The sequence below is a fragment of the Eublepharis macularius genome, chromosome 13 (assembly GCF_028583425.1).
Source record: "Eublepharis macularius isolate TG4126 chromosome 13, MPM_Emac_v1.0, whole genome shotgun sequence".
Taxonomy (NCBI): domain Eukaryota; kingdom Metazoa; phylum Chordata; class Lepidosauria; order Squamata; family Eublepharidae; genus Eublepharis; species Eublepharis macularius.
This window is the reverse complement of record NC_072802.1, coordinates 47,909,383-47,932,789: the sequence shown is the minus strand read 5'-3', so window position 1 is coordinate 47,932,789 and position 23,407 is coordinate 47,909,383. Positions and strand designations below refer to the sequence as shown.

The following is a 23,407-nucleotide window of genomic DNA, read 5'->3' as shown; positions in this document are numbered from 1 at the left end:
AGCTCTGAGTAAAGGGCTCTAACTCTCTGAAAGCTAAGCTTCTCTGTTGGTCACTGGCTATCCAATATCTAGCCATTGCGTGAAAAGCAGGAAGGAACATATTTTACCAAGCCTGCATCTCTTGATTCATAACTTCTACATAAAGGAAAGTTGACTATATCTTACTTTCATGTTTTCTGACCATACAGAGGGCCCCCTCCCCAGTCATTTGGAAAATGGAAGTTGAACAAAATTATCCAAAAGTATCATAGTAAATACTATGCCCTCCCACCCTAATCATGCCAGAATGGGGAGGGCAACTTACATTCCAAGAGGCCAGTATCTGTCTACCCTGTAAGAAACTTCTCAAACAAGAACACTTCTACATTTCACAATCAAAAAGAGTCCAGTAGCACCTTTAAGACTAACCAACTTTATTGTAGCATAAACTTTCGAGAATCACAGTTCTCTTCGTCAGATGCACTGTGAACTGTGATTCTCGAAAGCTTATGCTACAATAAAATTGGTTAGTCTTAAAGGTGCTACTGGACTCTTTTTGATTTTGCTACTACAGACTAACACGGCTAACTCCTCTGCATCTACATTTCACATTAGACCTGAATTTTTAAAAATGCATTTACTTACTTAGAAGTGTCTCATTGATTTGAAAGGGGTTTATGTCCAAGTAAGCACACTTCAAATTGCACCTTCTCTTAAAGATGAAGGAGCAGGCAATTTGGGAGGGGGACAAGGACACTGACCTATTCTTGCTATGATGGTGGAAAGTACCATCAAGTTGCAGGCAACTTAAGGCAAATCTTTAGTGTTTTCAAGGCAAGAGACTTTCAGAGGAGGTTTGCCATTACCTGCCTCAATGTAGCAATCCTAATCTTCCTTGGTGGTTTCCCATCCAAGTACTGACCAGGCTCAACTCTGTTTGGTTCCCGAGATCTGATGAGATTAGGCTAGCCAGGGCCATACTCACAAGCTATTGTAATTCCCTTTCATTTGCCTTCCGCTACCATGCAGTGATATTGTGAACATGGTCCCTACTATTAACCGCACAAGAATGCCAGGTTGACATCAGACAAGGCCCACAGAATACTTTTTCATACTTTACACCCAAGGTCAGATGGAATAACATGAACAAAACCTCCAAAGAAACAGCCAAGAACAAAAATGTTTACAGCACCAATGATCTGTCCAAAACTGAATTCCAGAATGCATAATACAGGACCTCACTAAAGACCAGAACACTCAAAATATATCTATAGCCCTTGCAATTGGTTTGGAGCAATTGGATGACATAGAAATATATGTTCTGAAAGGTAAAAAGAGTTCTCTGCCTCCCTATCTCGGAGTGTAAGAGGCAAAAGTATGGGATCCTGGTCACATTGGGGGCCCATGGAGCCAGGCAAGTCATATCATCTTTTTATATATATCGTTTGGGTGGTGTTGAAAGGGCCCAGAACAAATCTTTTAGTTTCCAGAGCAAATCTTTTAGTTCCCAACAGATCTGATCCTACATGAGGTAAAATGTCCCTTCAGATAACAGATATTGGGTGCCATAGAGATGTAACATATCCAGAAATTCTGAAGCCATGGGGGAAAAAACTATTCCCATTTTTTTCAAAAAATATATATGCAATACTAACTTTCCTTTTAAACCTAAATGTATTTTTCTGTTTTAACATAAAATGCATCATTTATAACTTACTTAGCATTTAAAATTGTATTAATTGACATTTATGAAATTTACAAGTATAAATGCCTTAGTTTGACAAACAAAATTGCAAATATACCTAGTATCAAAGCAAAAGATTGCTGCAAACTGCTAAACCTCATACTATCTACCCACAATTCATTCCAACAGAGAAAAAATTTTATAGTACTTTATTTCAGTGTTCCTCAACATTTCCTATTTTTACCAATGGGGAAAAAGGGGGAAAGGTGACCTCATACTTTTTCAAGCATGAAACCTCGACTTTCATTCATTTCAATTTCTTAAGGAGTTTTTTTTCAGCACTTCCCCCAAATTTTCCAATTATCCAAAATTGCCCAATTTTTGCAATGGAGAAACTGAGTGAGCAAAACCTTGTAAAAGCATTTAACTCATTCAAAAGGAGGGAAGGGATACTTTATAGAAGTTTTATTCAGTTCTCCCCATTTTTTCCGTCTGAGAAATTGAAAAAAAAGTCCTTGAAGGGAAAAAAAAGTTGTTTCCCTCATTTTTTTTTTGTTTTCCCCCCTAGGCCTTCACATCTCTGGGTGCCCTTAAGGATGGCAAAGTGGAAGGCAGACACGTCTCTCCCTGGAGCACAATCCACTGGGAACGTCTCCTACAAAAGCCCTATTGAAACAAACAGGAACTTGTGCTAGACCTCAGGGGAACTTCCTGGCCCCATTTTAATTAAAAAAGAGCATAAGTGCGATTTGGGTTTTCTTTATCATGCTGTTCCACTTTGGGGGTAGGAGTGACAGGATGTCAAAGATATTTTAGCAAACAGGAAAGTCAACTGTAAAGCATAAAAACAAGGCTTGGTAATGATTTGTTTTTATAGCAGAATTCAAACACAGTTGAGGACCACATGACTTCAGGTCTTGATGATCTCTGCTTAAACATCATCTTTTAACCATAAATCATGGATCAGTCGTGTCACAGTGCCTTCAAGTGCATCTCAGAAGAGGCTGAGGCTAGGGCAAAAAGGAGCACTAGTTTCTTCAGTCCTGTATGCTTATGAAAGACCCAATGGGTAAATTTGTTCCAAGCCAAAGCAAGAGAGGCCTTTCAAAACTCTTTCCTTCAAGCTATAATCACTCATTTTTTCAGCTAGCCAATACTATAGTCATAACTTTAAGAACAGCTTGATCTACAAGAATTAGCAGGTGAGCAGGCTTATTTCCAGGATGTGAAGAAAAACTCCACCTGCTGATTTCTGCATAACAAACTGCTGTTCAAGTCACAAAAAGGTGCAAGGCTAGCTTCTCTTTCTTACAATGAAATCCTAAGAAGAGTTGCTCTAGTCTAAGCCCGTTGAAGTCAATGGGCTTAGACTGGAGTAACTGTGCTTAGGAGTGCACCATTAGTCAACTAGCAGAAACCCAAACTGGCTTTCAGTAGTATACCAGGAAACCACCATGCCTCACCAAAAGGTAGCCCACCTTCTAAGACTTCCACATCCCAAAAAAGTTGATTTTAAAATGTTTTTAGCTGCCATGGTTTCCCCTGAGAAATCTTGGTAAGTGTAGTTTGAGAAAGTTGTTGAGAATTCTGTCAGCCTCACGGACAGACTGTTCCCAGGAGACCGAGAAACTCTCCAGTTTAAATGTACATACATTGACATATGATCTACACACATCTTCAACCATACTCAGAGCACTTGCCTTCCCAAATTGCTCAAAATACTGTTTTACGTCCTCCACAGTGGTGTTCACAGACAGGCCTCCCACAAATATCTTCTTGGTCCGTGTCACCATCTAGAAGACAAAAAGGGAGTGACAGAAGAAGCAAGCTGCAGCCAAACTCAGGGCTTATCTCCACAGCTACAAAATCATTGTCCCTCATGCAGCCAATGTAAGTCCGCTGCTTGCCACAATACTGCAAGACTATGCAGAAAGCTTGTGTGGGCAAGCTCAAAAGAAGCTACAGAATAAGAAAAAAAAATTCAGCTTCCTGATAATCCCAGGTCTCTTTCTTCTTTTTTTCTTTTTAAAGAATAAAGTTTCTGTCCCTGAAGATTTGTTGAGCAGCATGGGACCACTGCCAGGTAAAACCTCAGAAGCCAGAAGATCGCTCATCCATGATTAAATTATGCAAAATAATCAAAACTGAGGAATTTTCTAAACGTGCCTATTTTGCATAACTCTGATTTCTTGGGGCAGAATTTTGATTCCTCTCTTTTCAAAATAAAGTACTCACAGAACTGGTTAAAGCCATCAGGGAACTGATTTCTCACCAGTCCTGTGCCTCAGGCAACACTGAGGGACCTCAACACACAAAGCGGTGCCTCAGCATGGCTGTACTCCTACTCCTGATTTTCCTCTCAAAAAATCTACTGTGGGTTTTTTTTGTCCCCCCACAAATACAGGCGATTGAAGCAGACCTTGAATCTCATCCCCCTCACACATATGCTTTCTTCAACTCTTATACAGCTCACACTCATTTTATTGAGGTTTGTGCAGGAAAACTTCCCATGGGATCGTGCTCCACAGGTCAGATCTGCCTGCCTCCCACTCATACTGGCACACCAGATCTGCCACCTGAGGCAGCTGCCTCACTTCTCGTGGAAGGGCTGTCTGTCTCTAGCCTGAGGGAAACAATAGCCACCAAGAGAGATATTTTTAAGTGCTTGGCAAAATCAACATGAAAGCGCATTTGGGAGCCATCGAAAGAAATGCTGCCTTGCCTCAGATCCCAGCCCCACAGAATTCCCACAACCTGAAAGGGGGGCAGGGGGAAGGCTGCTGCAGAACATGAGTATCCTTTGAACCAGCTCTTGCACAGCCGCCCGGTTGGCCACGTCCCTGCACTGTGAAGAACACATGCTCCTAATTACCCCAAGGAGCACAAGGCTAATCCACAGCAATTCCCAGGCTTGGAAAGCAGCCCACCCAAACACTAAAGCACCTTCTGTCACCAAACTGCTTAATGGTATTAACCCAATTCCAACCATGTGCTTCCTGGCTCCAGTTACTCGGGATACCTGAGCACTCACTATTCTCGGCTCCTGATCCCCTTCGCTACAGTGCCTACATCTTCCTTGCCCTTTCCGTGTTTGTGTGGCAAATTCTCTAGCCAAGCAGTCTAAGGTGGCAAAATAAGAGAATGGGAGGAGGGGTTCCTGCACCTCTAAAAGTTGTGCAGAAGAGAGAAATCCAGCAAGTGTGCTTGTCAAGTAAGGGTGAGAAAAGCTTCAAGCATGGAAATGCCCTCTGATCTACAAAGATCTCTTAAAGGACCAGGATCCAGAGGAGTTAGCCGTGTTAGTCTGTAGTAGCAAAATCAAAAAGAGACCAGTAGCACCTTTAAGACTAACCAATTTTATTGTAGCATAAGCTTTCGAGAATCAAGTTCTCTTCATCAGTTCGGATCATGCATCTGATGAAGAGAACTTGATTCTCGAAAGCTTATGCTACAATAAAATTGGTTAGTCTTAAAGGTGCTACTGGACTCTTTTTAAAGGACCAGGAACACCCTGTTTCAGGTTGGGGCACTACTAATTTGTCCTACCATTTGAGACCACACAGGTCTAACCTCCAGAAAGAAGAACTCAACTTTATCATGCAGGTAACAGACAACATAAGCCGCAACCTTACATCTAATTAGAGCCCGTAGCAATTGGTGCTTAAGTAATATGTCCGGTTTAAATAGATGCCCTACCATATGGATAAAGATGTACAGCAGGTATTCCTGGCCAAAAAGACCAACTTTCTGCACCAAGAAAATCCTAATCAAATGGCCAGTTTCTCTAAACTGCAGATCTGATTAATATACGAAATGCATTTGCAAAAATGATTAATATATCCAAGTGGATTTATGTTGCATCATTGGAACTTTTGGCATCTTTCAAATACTTTGGAAACTGGGCTTTAGATGCGCCATAGAACTGCAGGGAACAGAGAGAAGTTGTTTTCATGCATTGTTTTATGTTTCTTTCATTAAGTTGTTTTGTATTGTTTTTATGTTGTTGTTACCCACCTTGGGTCCTGGGAGGCCTGGGAGATAGGTGGGTGTATAAATATTTTAAGTATAAATAATTTTTTAAAAGAATCAGCCTGGGAACTAGCATTAATTAAGTGGGGGCGGGAAGGCTGAACAAGGCACATTCGCCATAAGTGTAGTATACGGATCATGAAGGTTGCTTGAGTTAAATCCTCCCATTATTGGAAACCTTTTCCAGCTCATCTCTAGCTTCGAAACCTGCCCACATACTTCCAAGCTCCCCCCACATGAAGGCTAGTAACTTGCTTTTCTTATAAATGGGACGTTGAAATGCTCAGGGAACACAGCTGCTTACTCCTCCAATATGATATGTTCTCCTCATGTTCTGCAGCAGCACGTTTAGGAAAACTGCTATTACGATTGCTCTTCTTCCGCATCAAAACATGCATTTCTGATACAGAAAAATTCGAATAGTATGACGTATTCTTATTCTCTCATTTTAGAAATTTAAGTCATTTATCTATATCCCATGCACATTAGAACTGCTATTCAGAGGGATACCTATTATTATAAAACACATTCGAATTCAAGATTCTGCCAGGTTCCCAAACTTCTAATCTACCTGTCCATATATTGCTTGACCTCAGATCTTGAGAAGCATCAATTTCTGCTTCAAAGCAACATCAGGAGCCTACACTGGTGGCTGGAACAACCAGCACATTCTGCATCAAAGGAAGCTCTTGCAAATTAATATCAATGGAGAGCCCCACTTCAATAGAAGTGACCTACCCACCTGGAGGTGTCCCCAGCAGCAATGAATACCTACCTTGGGTTGTGCTCTGCGAGGAAATGCAACCTTCGGATCAATCTGAAAACAGAAAAGGAAACAGCTAACACCACACAATCTCTCACAAGAGCTCTCTCTTTTAACCAACCATGCCTAAGCACATATGCATCTGTTGGGCAAATATTTGTAAGCATCAGAAAACCATGCTTGAGAATAAAAACAACCTGTAGGGCATCTGTGGAGGCTACATTTCTTCAGCATGTCACATTCCATCCACCCCAAAGAATAAGAACCATCCTCCATGTACAAGCACCAGTGAAACAAATGGGAGATATGGGAGGTAACTCTTATTTGTTTTACCAAGGCTTGTGTGTGTGTGTGTGTGGGCGGGGGGGGGGGGGACTTCCCAGTGGATGTGGCCACTGTCTACTCAGGTAAAAAACTTTTAGAAAAGGCACCCATGTTGCATGGTTTTTCAGGGCAAGAAGTTTTAGACAGGATAATGTGAAGATTGCACTCAAGGGTATTTTCTCAAGAGAAGGTTTACGTACATGACAATTTAAATGTTTCAGACCCATTTATTTAATACAACTTTCCCCAAAGATCTCTGGGAAATGAAGGACTTTTTCGTGTTCTTTGTTAGAGACATTTCAAACTTTCACACTTCCTAGTCCAAGAGCCAGTTTAAAACTTGTTTAAAAATTGTAAGATAGGCATCTCCTGAGGAAACACACTCTCATCCCAAAATGGCACAAATGGTAGACCCTCTTATGAAGTTCTTATTCATTGCCATGGGATTTGCGTTGCCCAGCTTCCCAAGTGATTATGTCCATTCCTCAGTCTTTTGTGGCTTTCAGTTTCTGTCACCCAAGGAGGCTACCTCACTGTGCCTCTTAGTAGGGCCTCCTCTGTATAGCTAGGCTCTCTGTACAGCTCTTTCCCCCTTTTTTCACCGTGTCATGCCATTTCAAGCCGATTGCCAATGAACACAAGTTTTTGCAAATTTGCAAGCTGAGCAGATGTATTTGCAACTAAAAACCTTTCACCTCCATTGATGTTTCTCAGTCTCTTGTTTCATCTTGGCACCTCAATACTAAGACCATAAACCGTGCCTTGCTGGATTAGACCAGAGCCAGAGAGATGCCTTCAGGAAACACCTCCAGGAGACAGCCGTTCCCTATTTGTTCCTAGCATCTGGCTCTCAGTGGTATACTGCCTCTATTCATGGAGGTTCCATTTAGCTATCAGGGCTAATGGCTGTTGATACACTTAGTTTCCTCCATGAATTCGCTGAATCCCCTTTTAAAGCTATCAGCATAACTTATGGAATTCATTGCCACAAAATAACTATGCACTGTGTGAAGGATTTTTTCCCTATTAAAAAAAAATCAACTGTTGGTTTATTTCATTGGGTGAACCTCTCCTGTAATTCTAGTATTATGAGAGAAGGAAAAAATAATTTTCTTGCCCTTTCATGCCATTTCAATTGGAAAATGCCTTTTTCAGTGGGAAGAGTATGTGGACTGCTGTGACAGTCCATCGGGTACCTTCTCTCCTACTGAAAAGAATTTCAGAAAACTCTCACCTGGCTGCTCTCCCCTATTTCATCTTGGCTCCTCATCTTCCCTTTCCTTCATAGCCCAGAATTAATCACCCAGGGCAATTCTTCGACACTGTTCCTCATCTAGCTTCCCCAACACTGCTCTGCCTCTCATCAAGAAATGCATATAAACATTAATTTTTAAGTTCACTCACACTCAGTATTTATATAACATTAAGCATGAAGCACTTAAGACAGCTAATTAATGTAATTAACAGTTGTTACAATAACCCTGTTAGGAAGGGCAGGGCTATTAAATGGGGAGGGTGGGACCTCATCCACCCACCAAAGCAGCCATTTTCTGCCATGGTAATGAGGCAGAAGATTGCTGAGGTGGTAGAATGGACTGTACCACATCAGACTGCAGGTGAAAGATTACATTTTTTCAAAGCTTCCAAACATTAATAATTCCCTGTAAGTAGAAAAGTAGCACAGAGTACCAAGGGCTCTACTAGAGCGTTGCTCCGAGATGTGGGTTTTTTAAAAAAAATTATTGCAAGGGGGAGAACATTACAAGTGTGACACTCCACACCTCCAGTCTGTAGTGGTACAGCCTACTCGGCACTTCAGAATTCTACTATCTCATGTTGCTCTATGTGTAGACCCAGGCTTAAATCCTAGTTTAAACATGTTAGAGAACAGTGGATGGTACAGCTTGAAGCTGCAGCCGATTGATTCCAACTTCAAATATTCCTTCACATAAACCGCTCCACACAAACATAAATTAGCACAGCAGGAAAAACCTCTGCCAAGTCTAGGGTTGCCAACCCCAAGACAGGGCTTGGAGGTCTCCCAGAATTACAACTGGTCTTCTAGATGACAGACATCAGTTCCCCTGGAGAAAATGGCTGCTTTGGAGGATGGACACATACCTTGATGAGCCCCCCCCCCTCCATCCACAAATATCCAGGAACTTCCCAACTTGGAGTTGGCAGTTCATTCTCCCACTTAATCCCCATAGTCTCCTGCTTGTACAAATCAGGCTTAAGATAGGCTTTCCAGTCTCCAGGTAAGGCCTGGAGATCTTCTGGAGTCACAACTGATCTCCAGACTACAGTTCCCCTGGAGCAAATGGCAACTTCAGAGGGCAGACTCAATGGCATACCATAAATTCTAGTTGAAATTACTCCTCAAATTCCCTCCTTTACAGGAAATGCCCCCAAATGTCCAGGCAATTCCCAGGCCAGAGCTGGCAACCGTAACATTTAAGTTACCTCCATTTCAACTATAGGCAGTAAAGGTTAGGAACACAGATGTGGAGTTCAGAGTAACTTTTGACTCTGCTCAATCTGAACAACTGATTCTGAGATGGTGTGCACTTTCACCTCAGCAGGGGGCAACCAAAAGGAAGGGTGGGCATTTTAGGAGCAAACTGCTATCTGAGGTGGTGGACACAACATGCTCTTGTTCGGCAAGTAAAACAAAAAGCAGAGGGAAAAAGGAAGAAGATAGTGTTTAATGAGGACTAAGCTTTCTGCCCCTCAGATGTGCCACCACAAAGATAGTGCTTGCAAAGTTCTCTGTGCGTTACACCTTGCTGGAACACATTACACTTTACCATTAAGGTGCCTGACAATTCTGTTCATCATAAAATAAAAGAATACTTGTCTCATCAAATTTATCACAGAGAATCTTCCTAGATATTAATGTAATCTGACCAAACTTCACAGAAAAATCCAGATTGTGAAGGTTCCCAAAGTTGCAACTGATTTATGCGCACACAAAATATACCTTCAATTTAATTTTTTCAGGCTTAACATTCTGTCAAAAATCCACAAATATTCCAAGAGGTTATTTGGTTTGTTAAAATCCACTAGTTTGGTTAAAAACAATTTTATTTTAATAATCAGGTTTCAAAATTCCTATTTAAAACATTTATTGATGTAAGGATGAGTTATGAGTGCATGTATGGCTAATGAAGGAATTCTTCTCCATGGACTGTATACCTTAAAGAAAAATGACTGCTACCTGCCAGGCTGAAAGCAGAAGAGGCTCAGCTGTAGAAACACAGCAGTCATTTGGGGAAGTCTCACTGAAATTAACAAGAGATCCTCAAGACCTCTGCTGTGCAATTTGATGCATTTTATGCAGAAAAACTTCCAGGTGGATTGTGCCCCTGGTCAGATCAGTCTGTCCTCTACTGTTCTGCCTGACTTTGCCTTTTCAGAAAGGTCACTTCTGAAAGAATACAAGAATTCTTTCTGAAAAATACAACAGAGTGCTCTTATAGTGTAGTGGTTAGAGCGACATACTAGGATACGGGAGACTCCAGGTTCAGTTCCCCTCTCTACCATGGAAGCTTGCTGGGTGACCTTGAACCAGTCACATACTCTCAAAATAACCTGCCTCACAAGGTTGTTGTGAGGATAAAATGGAGGAAAAGAGAATGATATAGGAACTTTGGGTTCCCATTGGAGAGAAAGGTGGGGTATAAATGAAGTAAAAATTTTAAAAACTTAATTCCCAAGCTGCAAAAGACCCAGTTTTGAATCTGGAAGTCCATCAGCAAAGCATAATGGCCAAGGCCTTTCCCATGTCATTCATCCTTATCATCTGACATTGATGGACAATACTTCTGTTCATACAGCTTCCACTTAGCAGCCATGGCAAAATGTCATTACAGACCTTTCATCCATGATCTGTCCAAAGAAGTACTTTCTTTTGTCTGTCCTGAACATGCTCCCAATAAACTTCACTGTGAGTCTGAGTTCTAGTATTATGAAAAAAGGGGGAGAGATCCTCCTCTCTCCATACCACTGATGAATTTATAAATCTCTTCCCTGCCTCTCCCTTCAGTTGTTATTTCTCTTTAGCCTTACCTCCTCAGGAAGATGCTCCAATTCTCTTTTCTTATCTATACTTCATAGGGGCAATCTCAGCTCCCCTTACCTTGGCACTTACTAATCTTCTCTCTCTTTTTCTCCCCCCACCCTTGCATTCTGGCAAAGGTAGAAATCGTGAGTGAATTCTGAGGACAGGGGACAGCAGGAGCCCAGGAGGCTGATGGAAGATAATAAGCGCAAACAATTGTCCCCTGTCTTTTCCAGTTCTCTGCCAGCGACATTCAGCTCCTGCCAAGAAGATGCTTTCATATTTCAACAAAAGTTTAGCCTGGGCCTTTCTTTCTCATTAACCCACATGCAGTTTCACTGGGGCAGAGATGGTGTGGTTGTGGCTGAGTCAGGACTGGACTGGAGAATCAAGTTGTTTAAATAAAGTTCTTCTATACAGCTAGTAATTGGTACAGGCAAGGCTTGAGTGATGGGGGGGCAGGACTTGAGAGGATGTAAGTCCAGTGAGTGAGTTACAGACAGAAGGGGGTGGGGAGGGAGAAAGGACAGGCCTTCAGGGTTAGCATCAGCAGCTGCAGTCTCTAAGGGGAAAACAGGCTGACCCGAAAAAACAGGTAGTTTGTGCTCAATGCTCCACAAAGCAAACTTCCTTTACAAAATCATATAGGGGACTGCTAACACAGTGTGCTTCCCAAACATAGGCTGCAGTCCTTGTCACTTGTTTCAATGTGTAAAAGTCTTGATCACCTCACTGGAATTGCCATTTGGAGAAGGCAGATGAAGAAATATAAAAATGAACCCCAGCAAATTTTCATTAAAATCAGCTGCTTTTTTCCTAGTTTAATTTTGAATATAAAAGTAAGCCTTTGAATTGTACAGTGAATCCTGCCCCACCACTGAAATACCTTTGCTCTGCCTACTGAAACTTGAAGTGGTACTTTTATCCACACAGCAAACTTGAGAATTAAACTGAGAGTGACTTGTCTGAGAACATTCATTGAGCACCACAACAAAGACAGGATTTGAATTTGAGTTTCCCAAACTGACATACCATAGAGAGCAACAGCCTTGTGGGATCACCCCAAAGGTCCAGTAGTGGCCATCGAGAAACCTCTGTGTGATCGCAAGCATGGTGTAAAGATGTAGAGATATATCACCTTTGACTATAACTCTGTCTAGATATCATCAATTGCCAGACTCATCATCCATGAATTTGCCTATCTCACCCTCAAAGCGATCTAAGCCTGCCATTATCACTCCACCCTGTGGTAGGGAACTCAAGATATTAACTATATACTCTCCGAAAAACCACTATAAATGCATATCAGACTTCACAGCCTTCACCCTCACCTCCTGTCCTCCTTTCCCCCAACAACTTCCCAAAGACCTAAATAGACTGGCAAATTTATGCAGCAGGAAGCGGAGGGTATTCCCCCACTCACCCAACAGTAACCCTTTTCATCATCCTCATTCTTATATTTCTTAACGTACTTATATAGTAGTTTTCCAAAAGCGAGTTGAGTTCTTTCTTCCAGTAATCTGTACAATGAACCTCTTACACCCAATAGCACAGACCAGCTACTGAGCCCATGATTCAGCTGCTAGGATTTGAACCAGAAGTACCATATTATGCACACTTCCCTGCACAACAGACAGAAGCAGCTGAGATCAATCAGGAAAGACTTTTGTGCTACCGTCTGCTGGAGCATTCTGATCCTCTCCACAAAAGTACTGCTAAACAAGGAGCTGTGAACCAGGAAGGCCTCTGCTACGAACTCTCTGGGTGGCTCTCACATGGCGCTGCATGCTCAGAGGCAAACACTGTATTCCCACCCATACATTTGCATCCTAGTATTGATGTGGAAGAGTGATGTTTGCAAGTGAAGACCAGCAGGCAATAGAGGGATCCTTACTCCTCCTGCCGATTCTTGCAAGAAAACCCCCCTCCCCACCCCTCATGCTACCATTTTTTGTCTAATTTCCCCCCAGCTAGTCTCCAAGATAGAAGTGAGCCCAGGTAATTGGAAAACAGTCCCATAAAGGCATCTGCAGAGAAGAATAGGATGGTGGATATAATGTAAGTGAAACACGTTCACACCTCTAAAGAACTATATATACTAAACAACAATAATACTTGTTTAGAATAATAACTTCTTGTTTTCATTTCAGTTCTCAAAGTCCAGTGACCTTAGCGGTAGAATCAAGGGCACAAGCTCCTTCCTCAAAACCCTCCTCCTCCTCCCCCTAACACCATGTAATTACCACTAAAGCCCATGAAACCACATTTAACTGGCTGGCTTCATCATCCAAGGCTTCTATTGCCAATGCCAAGCTGATGTCATAGCCAAACAGAGCCACAGAAGACATGTCAGCAGCTCTTTAGTGCTGGTTTCATTACACATTACTTCAGACTACACCTAAAACTCATGAAGAAAAAGCAAAAACACAGAAATCTTCTAGCCAAGTCAACACACTTATAAAAGCATGTGTTTCCATATACAACCCCCTCAAAGTGCTACTATCTCATTCACAATTTTTGGAAAAAGAATATCATTTCCCTGACTCCTCAACTCATTCCACACTCATAGAAGGGTGAGGGGGGGAATATCAGGCTACCTTCACATCAAAGAAGAAATCAGAGAGCAAAACAACAGGCCGGGCAGTGCCTATTTTCTAAAATGTTAGGACCGGTTCACAGATATATAGTTATTAACCTTTCATAGCTAAAGTACCAGTTGATTAACTTACCATCTCCACAGACATACCAACACAGGTAGAGTGCTTTCTAGTCATCTTAATTCACACGCTCACCTGCAGTTCTTCAGCTATAATTAAGTCCTCATCTGTTTGAACTAACTCAGTTTCAATCTGAAGATAACCTTCCTAGCCGTAGAGGAACTTCTATCCAGGGAAGACCTGACAGGAAAAATAAAGTTCTGTCCCTTTAATAAAGGTTTACTATGCAGAAATGAGAACTTGAAGCTTTTTATGGCACGGTGTTAAATCACATCACCTGATGTTGTTCGCTCCAGATCAACTTGATATTAAAAGGACAGCTAGAGGGACCAGTTTAGAAGCTGGTGACTCTATTGGCAGAGGACATGCTTTGCATGTAGACTGTCCCAGGTTGAATACCTGGTGCCTTCAATTAAAAGATCTTAGGCAGCAGGGCCAGAGAGCCACTGTCTGTCAGAATAGATACTAACTGGACTTGATGAGTCAGTGATGAAATTCAGTACAGGGCAGCTTCAGGAGTCCAGAGGACATCAAGGATGAGCAAAATGGGCACTAGATGGAAGTTTGGTGGCATAGTTCTGTTCCCACAGGGTTTTGTAAAAGCCTGCTGTTACTTCCAGAGAAATATGCATCATTAAGACTCAAAATGGAACCTTTTCCTTTACAAAGCTGAAAATATTCTTGAAGAGTGAGCCCTGTAATAGTTGTGCAATGCCCTTCCTGTGGACTGGCCTAAACCCCAGCCTGAGAGCACATTCAACCACTTCTGCAGAAGAGCCACAAGCCAAAAATGTGTGCAACTTTTGGATTTAAGATAGCTCCTCCAGGTCACGGTGCCAACTGGAAAGTGAAAAGAATGTTCCCTCTCTTTAACAGAGGTTTAATGAGCAGAAATGGACAGCTGAAGTTTTTATAACATCATTTGGTAATTGCTTGCAGAGCAAACTGATATTAAAGAGACAGCTACAGGGACCTGTTTAAAAGCTGGCAACCCAACCTTGAAGTAATGTTCAAAGGGAAACACGTGCAGGCTGTAGATTTGGATACCACCCAAACATGTTCCATTTTGAACATTACATAGAAGGCCACTGGCCACATCCAGAATCACATCTGCTGTGAGTTTCCTCAGAAGTTCTACAAGGTTTTTCTTGGGTTAACTTTTAACAGCCATAGCTAAGGACCCCTTTTCAGCAGGCACTATCTCATATTAGAACAGGCTTTTTGTCTCAGTGGTTTTATTGGGCAGTTGTCTTAACTGCTGTTGTTACTCCCCCCCCCCCGCCCCCACCCCCGCTCCACACACAGTTTGGGATTAGGAGTAGATTTAAAAAATGCCATCCAAAGGGGGGGAAATATATACTTGAAACTCTAGGCTGTAAATCAACTAAAGATGTAACTCCACACCTATGTTCACTAGACATGAATCAAAAGCCAGGTGGAGGAAAAACCAGGTGACCCTATAATAAGACAAGAAGGTGGAGCAATAGATTTTGCACACTGTTAAATAGAGTGGAGTGGGACACAGACAGATGTGGCCCAAGGGGCACAAATTAAAAGGGGTTCTCCCCCTTTTAGGGGGTTGAAAGAATGAGAGTTGCGCCTTGCTCTTGTCAATCAGTGTGTATTGAGGGGGGGTGCCATTTGGATTTTCTACTTCAGGCACCAACACATCTTGGGCTGGGGGGGGGGGATTTAAACCCTAAACAAAGAGAGGGCTCTGTCGAAGTTGTCACCACGCTGCCTGCTTCCTCCCCTCCAGCCGGTGAACCAGACGCATCAGGGGATTTCAATAGTCGGCAGGCCAACCCCCATCGTCTTCTCTATAGCAGGAGACCCCTTCTGTTCTCCCTCTGTTCACTTAACCCCTCCCCCACCCATTCTGCCTCACAGGGGAGCCCGTGGCACAGTTCTAAAAAGACAAGATGCTGCACTGGGCCAGAAGGTAGAAAAGAAGGGGAGCCAGAGAGTCAGTTTTCATCCCGCTTGTATCCCCAGAAATATTCCCAAGGATTAACTAAACGACCATGAACATCCAGCACTTTTCTTCCAGAAAAAGGGGAATAACTCCGCTCCCACAGAGATCCAAGAGAGGCATGGCTTATCAGGCACTGTAGCAAAGTTTTGAGGAGAAACCCTACCCACCCCCAACTCTAGTAAACCTCTTTTCTACATAAATTCCCAACGGGATTAGCCATGTTACTAGAGCTGAATCCTATGTGTAATTACACAGAAAAAAGTTACTCATTTCAGCGTGGGGGGGAGATGCTCTCAACTAAGCATGCACAGGATTGTAGCCTTAGTATCTTGTAGCACAAGCAGTCAAATGTTCTGCAGTACATTGAAGGTTAGCAAATGTATTGTGGCAGAAGCTTTTCCCAGCCAGAGCTACTTTTGTCAGATGCATGAAGCAGACACAGCAACTATGTCTAAAAGAGGGGAGTAGCATCTTTTTTAATGTTTTGATTTTGCCCTGCTGTGATTTTGCCCCAAGGAAAAACAGTTTACTTTATTTCAGGGCATCTGTGCTCAGAAACAGTAGAATAAGTTTAATGCAAACTTCTTTAAAAACCCAGAAGTTTCTAAGCAAAGCATCTAAATGCAATCCACAGAATTAAACAAGAACACAGATAACTTCCAGCAAAAACTCCAAAAGGGAAAGACTTGCCCTACTGCCTTCAGTTCACTCTGGATGCAGCAGAATTGTGCCAGAAATTGACTTAAAGTCCTCTCAAAGGGACATAATTCACCAGGAAGGGACCAGGAGCTGTATAGAGCTCCTATTTGTATCAATGGGGCTTCAGCAGAACTGAATTTTTAAAAAAAAACAGTTACCTCTACATACTCCCAGTCCAGAGTCCCATATTGCAATCACACAAGATCTATCACAGAAAAACCACTACACATACTCATAAGAATTTCCACTCAGATATTAATGAGATCCATCCATTTCTTATTCCTACCTCTCACCACATACACACAAACTTGGCTTGCATCACAGGTTAAGATGTGATAACAGGTGTACTAAACCATGGAGAACCATTGTATCTTGTCTCAGGAAAGATGGGTTCAAACCCTAGCATAAGTACAAATCTTTGATTGAGTGGCCATTGGGCTAGGAGGCCTTGTTCTAGAGAAGCAAGCCTAACAATGTCATCCTAAGTAGGTCTACTCAGAATCCTACTCAGGTCCAACCAATGACTCCCATGAAAGTGTTCTTAGGATTGCACTAGCAATGATCCATTCGTAGCCCACTAAATACCCCAACAACCAAGCGAAAGTTTAGAAAACCACAGCCTTTGGGGAGACACCTGTTGACCATGTCAGAGATCTCCACTAATACCACTCAGCCTCGGCTCAGAACTTCCTTGCCACAAAAACAATGTATTCTAGAGCTAGAGCATCATTTGGAGTCAGAACTCAGTCCCAGAACATGATCCTGAAACATATGAAGAGCTTGCCCCTGAGCTTATAGATATTTCAACATCTTGGATTACAAGGGAAGAACGTCGAAATGTCAGGACATGGATTCCTGGCCACCTTATGTCCCAGAGAACTCTCCTTTGAAAAGCAAGACTACAGCTGAGGCCTACAAATCTGTGAGAAGGATCTTTGGGGCCAAGTCACTTTAGTGCCCAAGGGAAAAAATTCAAATCAAATCCCCCCTTTTCCCTAAGCAAGACAGGTTAATTAGTATGCTCTTACACAGCTCCGGTTTATTTAATCGGAGGTTGCATAGGAAAACTTTCTGGTGGACTGAGTTCTGTGGTTCAGAACTGATCCTACCACACTTAATGGTACATCAAATCTGCCCTCTCACATAGTCCCACAGTAAGGTTGTCCCTCTGCAACAGCTACTTGCTGCAGGTGGGCTATGGAAGGTTAAGGAGAATAGGCCCAACCTTCAGAGAAAGGTCAAGTGTCCTCCAAGGTAGTCCATAATTGGTGCAAGCTCCTGGGGCCACAATTCCTCACAAGCCACACCACAGTATAAGAGGGAGAAGAGTCCAGGACATACCTGGCAGCCCCCCCTCCCCTCAAATGTCCATCAGCATCACATCCGTCCAACTTTCCCAGTTCATCACCTCTCTAAAACTGTTTCTCAAAGAAAAATAAAACTTTAGAAAACCACAATCCCTGGCGAACACACTTTACAACCCTACTCATATCAGAGAAGAAGCTGGTTCCCAAATCAAATACCCTAGGCCGAATTAAGGCTTCCATCAGTAATCAATAACTCACGACCAAATAAGACAATTTCAAATCTTTTGACACATCTGTCCAACTTTCCCAGTTCATCACCTCTCTAAAACTGTTTCTCAAAAAAAAAAAAAGTTTAGAAAACCACAATCCCTGGCACACACACTTTACAACCATAATCAGAGAAGAAGCTGGTTCCCAAATCAAATACCCTAGGCCGAATCAAGGCTTCCATCAGTAATCAATAACTCACAAACAAATAAGACAATTTCAGATCTTTTGCCAGCAGATAGCTATAAGAAAGGAGGGGAAAACTCACCGTCTTGGAGTCCAGTTCATGTCTGGATTGGGCCAGAACCTTGTCCACCCCAGCTTGGTCCATGAATGTGACAAACCCGAACCCCCTGCATCCCAAAATCAAGAGACCAGGAAAACACAGGGAGGGAAAAAAGAAAGTTGGTTAGGACGGTGCTAGGCAAGCTCAAGTTACCAGGAGGAGCAACGTGCAGGCACCTCACCTGGATCGCTTTGTCAGCGGGTCCCTCATTACCAGGCACTCCTTCACCTCGCCAAACTGGCTGAAATACTCCCGCAAGCCTTCTGCAAGAGCAACACAAGGACACCAATGGGTCCCCATGCAGGTGACAGTACCCACCCCTCCCTCCAGGCCTTTTCCCTCCCTCCTCCCCAAAGCCCACAGAAAGGGGGTGGGAGGGGGTGAGATTATGAGACCTCAGCTGGGATAGATCCTAGAAAACACTCTGCGGCCAAGGTGGAGGGAGGATGGAGTGGCGGGTGGAGGCATGACCCCAGCACAGCAAACCGCCAAGCCCCAAGCGTGCGAAACAGGAGAAGGAAGCACCGCCACCCCTTCCCCAAAGCAGATCACAAAGACCCACATGCGCACAGGCTGCGATGGTCTCGATTACAAACCCCTTCCCGTTAAAAGGCACGTCTGAGAATCCCACCTAAGTCATAGGGAGGGAAGAGTTGGGAAAGTTTGGACTGCAGGTGCCGCTTGGCCAGAACCGAACCCAGCCAATGACGGGACCAGGGACAGCCTCCAGTTCGCCCCCTTGCTTCCCCTCGGCTCACCTTGCGTGGTTTGCCAGCTCAGTCCTCCGATGAACATTTTGCTACGAAGGGGGGGAAATCAAACCAAAATAAAACCATTAAAAAAAATCAATCAATTTTCGAAAGAAGGCAGAAAATCACCCACTCCGAGGCAAGAAGTGGCCAAGGAGCCAGGAGGCAGGGCCGGGGACGCCGCGGAGGAAGGATCGGGCCGCCGGTCTCAGAGACCTCCAGAACTCCTCCATCCATGGCGAGGGGGAGAGGGTGGGGGGCCGGGTGCGCCCCCGGAGCGCCTGGGAAACCCGATCGGGGGCGGAGGAAGCGGGCAAGGGCGCCCCGGGATCCGGTGGGGGCGGGCTGCCCGGCTCGGTGAGAAGGAGGCGCTGCCAGCGGCGGCGCACGGAGAGGAGCGCGGCGCGGGGATCGGCCATGTTGGCGGCTCCCACCAGCCACCCAGGAGCCTGCCCTAGCCACGAGCTGCCGGGCATCGCGGGGAGGAGGGATGCTGCCGTCTCCAAAACCCGAGGAAAGGAGGCGGGCGGGCGGACGGGCGAGAGAGGAAGGCAGGCAGGCGAGAGGGGACTGGCCGGGCCAAGTACCAGGGATCGTGGGGGGAGTCCGGGGAGGCGAGGCCGGGCTGGCTGGCTTCTGTCTCCATTCGGACCTCTTCTCCCTGCGAGGAACAGAGCCACACTCCCGGGGCAGCTGAGCGTTGGAAAAGGGGCCGGACGGCCAGGCCATGCTGCCCCCTCCCCCGACCCCTCTCAGCCAGGCGGGGAGGGGAGGAGGGGAAGGGAGGGCCGGGCCCGGCGGGGACAACCTGCCCGGCTCCTCCCACCCCCGGCAGGCGGGCAGCCGGCGTGAGCATAAAAACCCGGCCGCCGGCCCGCCCGTAACTGCACGGGGGCTCTTGGGGGGACGCGCGGCCATGCGCTCAGGGCGCACACAGCTCGCCGGCTGGCGTGCCCCCCCTGGCGCCGAGTTTTGGAGGGAAGGCCACGATCCGCGCTCAGCCGGGGAGAGGGTCGCGAATGATGATTCTCTCACCTGGCCCGATGACCAACCCAAAGAGAAGAAGGCTCTCCCTCGGCGCGCCGGGAACAAAGAGGGACGCCGCGAGACGCTGGGGAGGCGGCCTGGGGCGAGGAGCCGCGCTTAGGCTCGGGGCCGGGGAGGGGGCTCGGAGCGCGGAAGGGCCTGCGACTTAGGCCCACCGAGCTGGGACGCGGGGACGGGCCGAGGAGGCTCGGCCGGCGAGGACGTGGAGACGAATAAGAGATGGTTAGGACGCGTGGCGGCTAAAGATGCCCGTTCCAAGCTTTGTTCTCTACCCGAAGACGCTACCTGCTCAAGGAGATCTCCATGGTCAAGGGTGCAGGGTTGCGGGCCTCCCTCCTCGTGGGTCCACCTGGTGCATCATTGCTCTTGCCCACTGGTACCAGGCGGGTAATGATCGCGGGGCGAGCCTGCACTTTAAAGGGTTAAAATCAATCCAACCGGCAACAATAAACAGCATGTGACACGGCAAGTGTAGCCTGAGGGGGAACCGGCACGTTGGGAGAATAGGGCCGTATTTAAACATGATACTGCCAGAGCTTTCTTCCCCCGCCCTTCCCATTTAAGAGCACCCCCTCTCCTTGTGCAGCTGCTCCAGCCACCAACCATGAATTCACTTCCCACTGAGTCCCCCAGAGAGGCCAGCTTTGCTCAGACCATCGAAGGTGCATTCATGGGCGGCTCTGCAAAAAAAGCTCAGAGGCAAGCCTGGACAAGGCACATGGAGACTGCCTCAGATGGTGGCTTTGGGGTGTCACTAAGGGCAACAGCAGGGTGGGAGAAGAGGCCTGACCCACTGGGCACAGCTCCCTTGAAACAAACAGGAGGTGCTTAAGAGCACGCTAAAGCTTGTGCACATTTCCGGTGCTTTTCAGTGAGGTTTTCATAAGAGAAACCGCTAGCAGATGGTGCTCCCCGTCATTTTTATTAGTTTATTTTGAGTGCTGCTCAAGGCAGCAAAGCGGGAGACAGACCTGACCCAGAGGACACAATTCACTGGGAAGAAACTGTTCAGCACAAGCTCCACTGAAACACATGGCAGCAAACACAAGAGCAAGATACCATGTGCTGGGACCCTGGAATAAGAATTAGCCTTTTGCCACTTTGAATTACTTTTATACATTGTGTTCTAGGAACTGTATCATTTCAGAATGAAAGTAGGAGTTTGTATGTTTTTCACAGGAAAGAGTAACTTAACCCTCTCCCTGATACGCTAATTTTTAACTCACAGGGAGGGTGAGTTTTTTGTTTCTGGTAGAAGGGCATTCTGTCTTTCACCTGAACTCTGAAATGGTACAGTGCCCAGAACACTTGATGGTGGTGGTGGGGGGGGGGTGCAAATACAGCTCAGTGACCATTTTTAAGAGGTAATTAATGTGCCTTTGGTAATTCTGAGGCCATGGCTTGTTTAAATGCCAGTTGCATCTCTTTCGCCCCATCCCTTTCTGTTTCGTTTCCGGTCAGTTTCCACCACGTGAGTGGGCAGGCAGGCGGGCAAGCACACTGCCTTTGAGGTCAGCCCAGGCTCTGGCCAAAATTGAAGGAGCGAGTCTCCTTTTCAAAAGTAGCATGAGCATCACCGGAAGCTTCTGCTGGCAAACTGACATTGCTTTCCAGCTTCTGCAAAAAGCCGTAGATAATGTTTTCTATGTTTTCAGACTAAACAGTTGGGAGGAAAACATACTTGGATTCAATCTCAATTTTTTTTACTCACCTCCCAAACTTTAAATCAAAGTGGCAAACTGGGCATAACCTCACCCTGAGTCTTGACACATCTTGACTCTGGCATCTGCATTTGGGTACAGCCCAAACTTTGCAACATTTGCTAACAATTAACAGCAGCTACATGGGATGGGGGGAAGATGTATTCTCCATTATTGATAGTTCCAGTACCTGAGCCAAAGCCTATTCATATATGTATTTTCATATATACAGATACATACACACATCCATGAGGACCTGGATATTTTGTTATGTGGGAATGGCCACTCTATTACACGTGTCTATTTATTTATTTACTTTGTTTACCATTATCTTTCACATTGATACTCAAGGAAGATTACAGAGTTATAAAAGACAATAAAGGCAAGATCCAATTCCCATAGCACCTTAAAGACCAACTAGATTTCCAAGAAGATAGTTTCAGGTGGGTAGCCGTGTTGGTTTGCAGTCGAAGAGCAAGATCCAGCTCTGGTAGCAGCTTGAAGACCTGGATCTTGCTCTTAGATTTCCAAGGTATGAGCTTTTGAACTCCCTTTTGACTCTCAAAAGTTTATGCCTCGGAAATCTAGTTGGTCTTTAAGGTGCCACTGGACCCAGATCTTGCTCTTCAATGGCTGACCAACATGGCTACTACCCACCTGAAACAATAAAAGCAATATCCTAATACAACAATGCAATAAAACTGGATTACACAATCAAAGACCAATGAAATAGAAATCATATAATAAATTGCATAAATTGGATTTCACAATTAGAGGACAATGATCCAATAAACAGAGAAAGATGAAATACTGACAGTATAATACATCCAGTAAACAATGCAGTATAAAGGGAGAGGGAAAGAAAGCTGGCTAATCGTTTCATAGGCAGTTGAAATTAGAACCCTGTTACCTGAATAGAAAGTGCCCTTCCTGCAGAATTCTGTTTTCTCACATCTCTATGCCTTTCAGTAAAATGCCCTCCTGCTACATCAGGAAGCTACACCTCCTTCCTCATAAGTGGATCTGGGTTGAAGCAGCCAGGAAAGATCCTTGACTTGCATTTGGAGGTTTCTCCTCAGATTAAACATCTGAGGGATTTTGAGGGAAGCCAAAAGTATCGGTAAAGTTCGTGAAATATCTGAAGCAGGTCTTGCTTATGCCAAAACTTGTCACTTGATTTCACTTAACATGAAATAAGAAGCAAAAATGGTCAGGTTTCTTTTCAAATGAAAAGGAATTTGGAGGTGAGAGAGTAAAGTGAGGGCAAAAAATTACACTGAGCCTCTCCCATCTTTCAAAATGTAATTTTAAAAACATGGGGGGGGGGGAGGATTCATTCAGAGTTCTTTAAAATGTCCTTTTCTGCTCAAGTTATTGCCTACATTTATAATATTGTTCAGAGATTCTTATGACACGGTTATGGTCCTGAGGTAATTCACTTGATTGAGAGAGATTGTGATAGCTAGCTGGAGTGCCCATATATAAGGTGCTGGGGAAAATCAGAAATTTTCCATGCCCCTGTGTGTGGGCTTCTCATATTTGGTCGCTGTTGGTAACTTAATTTTAAATATTTGTACCGTGCTTTGATCCTGAATAGGGATCTACACCAGCTTACAATATACTCTTCCATCTCATCCTCACAACAACAACCCAGTGAGGTAGGTTACACTGACAGTGTGTGACTGGTCCAGCATCACTTGGTCAGCTTCATAGGGATTTGAAGCAAGGTCTCCCACCCCCAAGACTGACACTCTAACTGCTACTCTCCACTGGCCATCTTTTTATATGGAACCGCTTTATACCAAGTCAGGTCATTGGTCC

The 23,407-nt window shown here is 44.5% G+C and overlaps 1 protein-coding gene across 1 annotated transcript in view; it reads right to left on the bottom strand.

Annotated features, from left to right (window-relative positions):
• Window positions 1–19,577, bottom strand: part of MSI1 (musashi RNA binding protein 1) — a 50,448-nt gene extending 30,871 nt beyond the window's left edge. Inside the window, exons 1-6 of the mRNA XM_054996592.1 lie at window positions 19,427–19,577; window positions 18,849–18,889; window positions 18,272–18,353; window positions 18,073–18,157; window positions 6,468–6,509; window positions 3,364–3,456 (exon numbers count right to left, since the gene is read on the bottom strand). Of these exons, the coding sequence (XP_054852567.1) occupies window positions 3,364–3,456; window positions 6,468–6,509; window positions 18,073–18,157; window positions 18,272–18,353; window positions 18,849–18,889; window positions 19,427–19,485 (402 nt within the window). The 5' untranslated portion in view covers window positions 19,486–19,577. The remainder of the gene's footprint in view (window positions 1–3,363; window positions 3,457–6,467; window positions 6,510–18,072; window positions 18,158–18,271; window positions 18,354–18,848; window positions 18,890–19,426) is intronic.
• Between the last annotated feature and the right edge of the window lie 3,830 nt (window positions 19,578–23,407).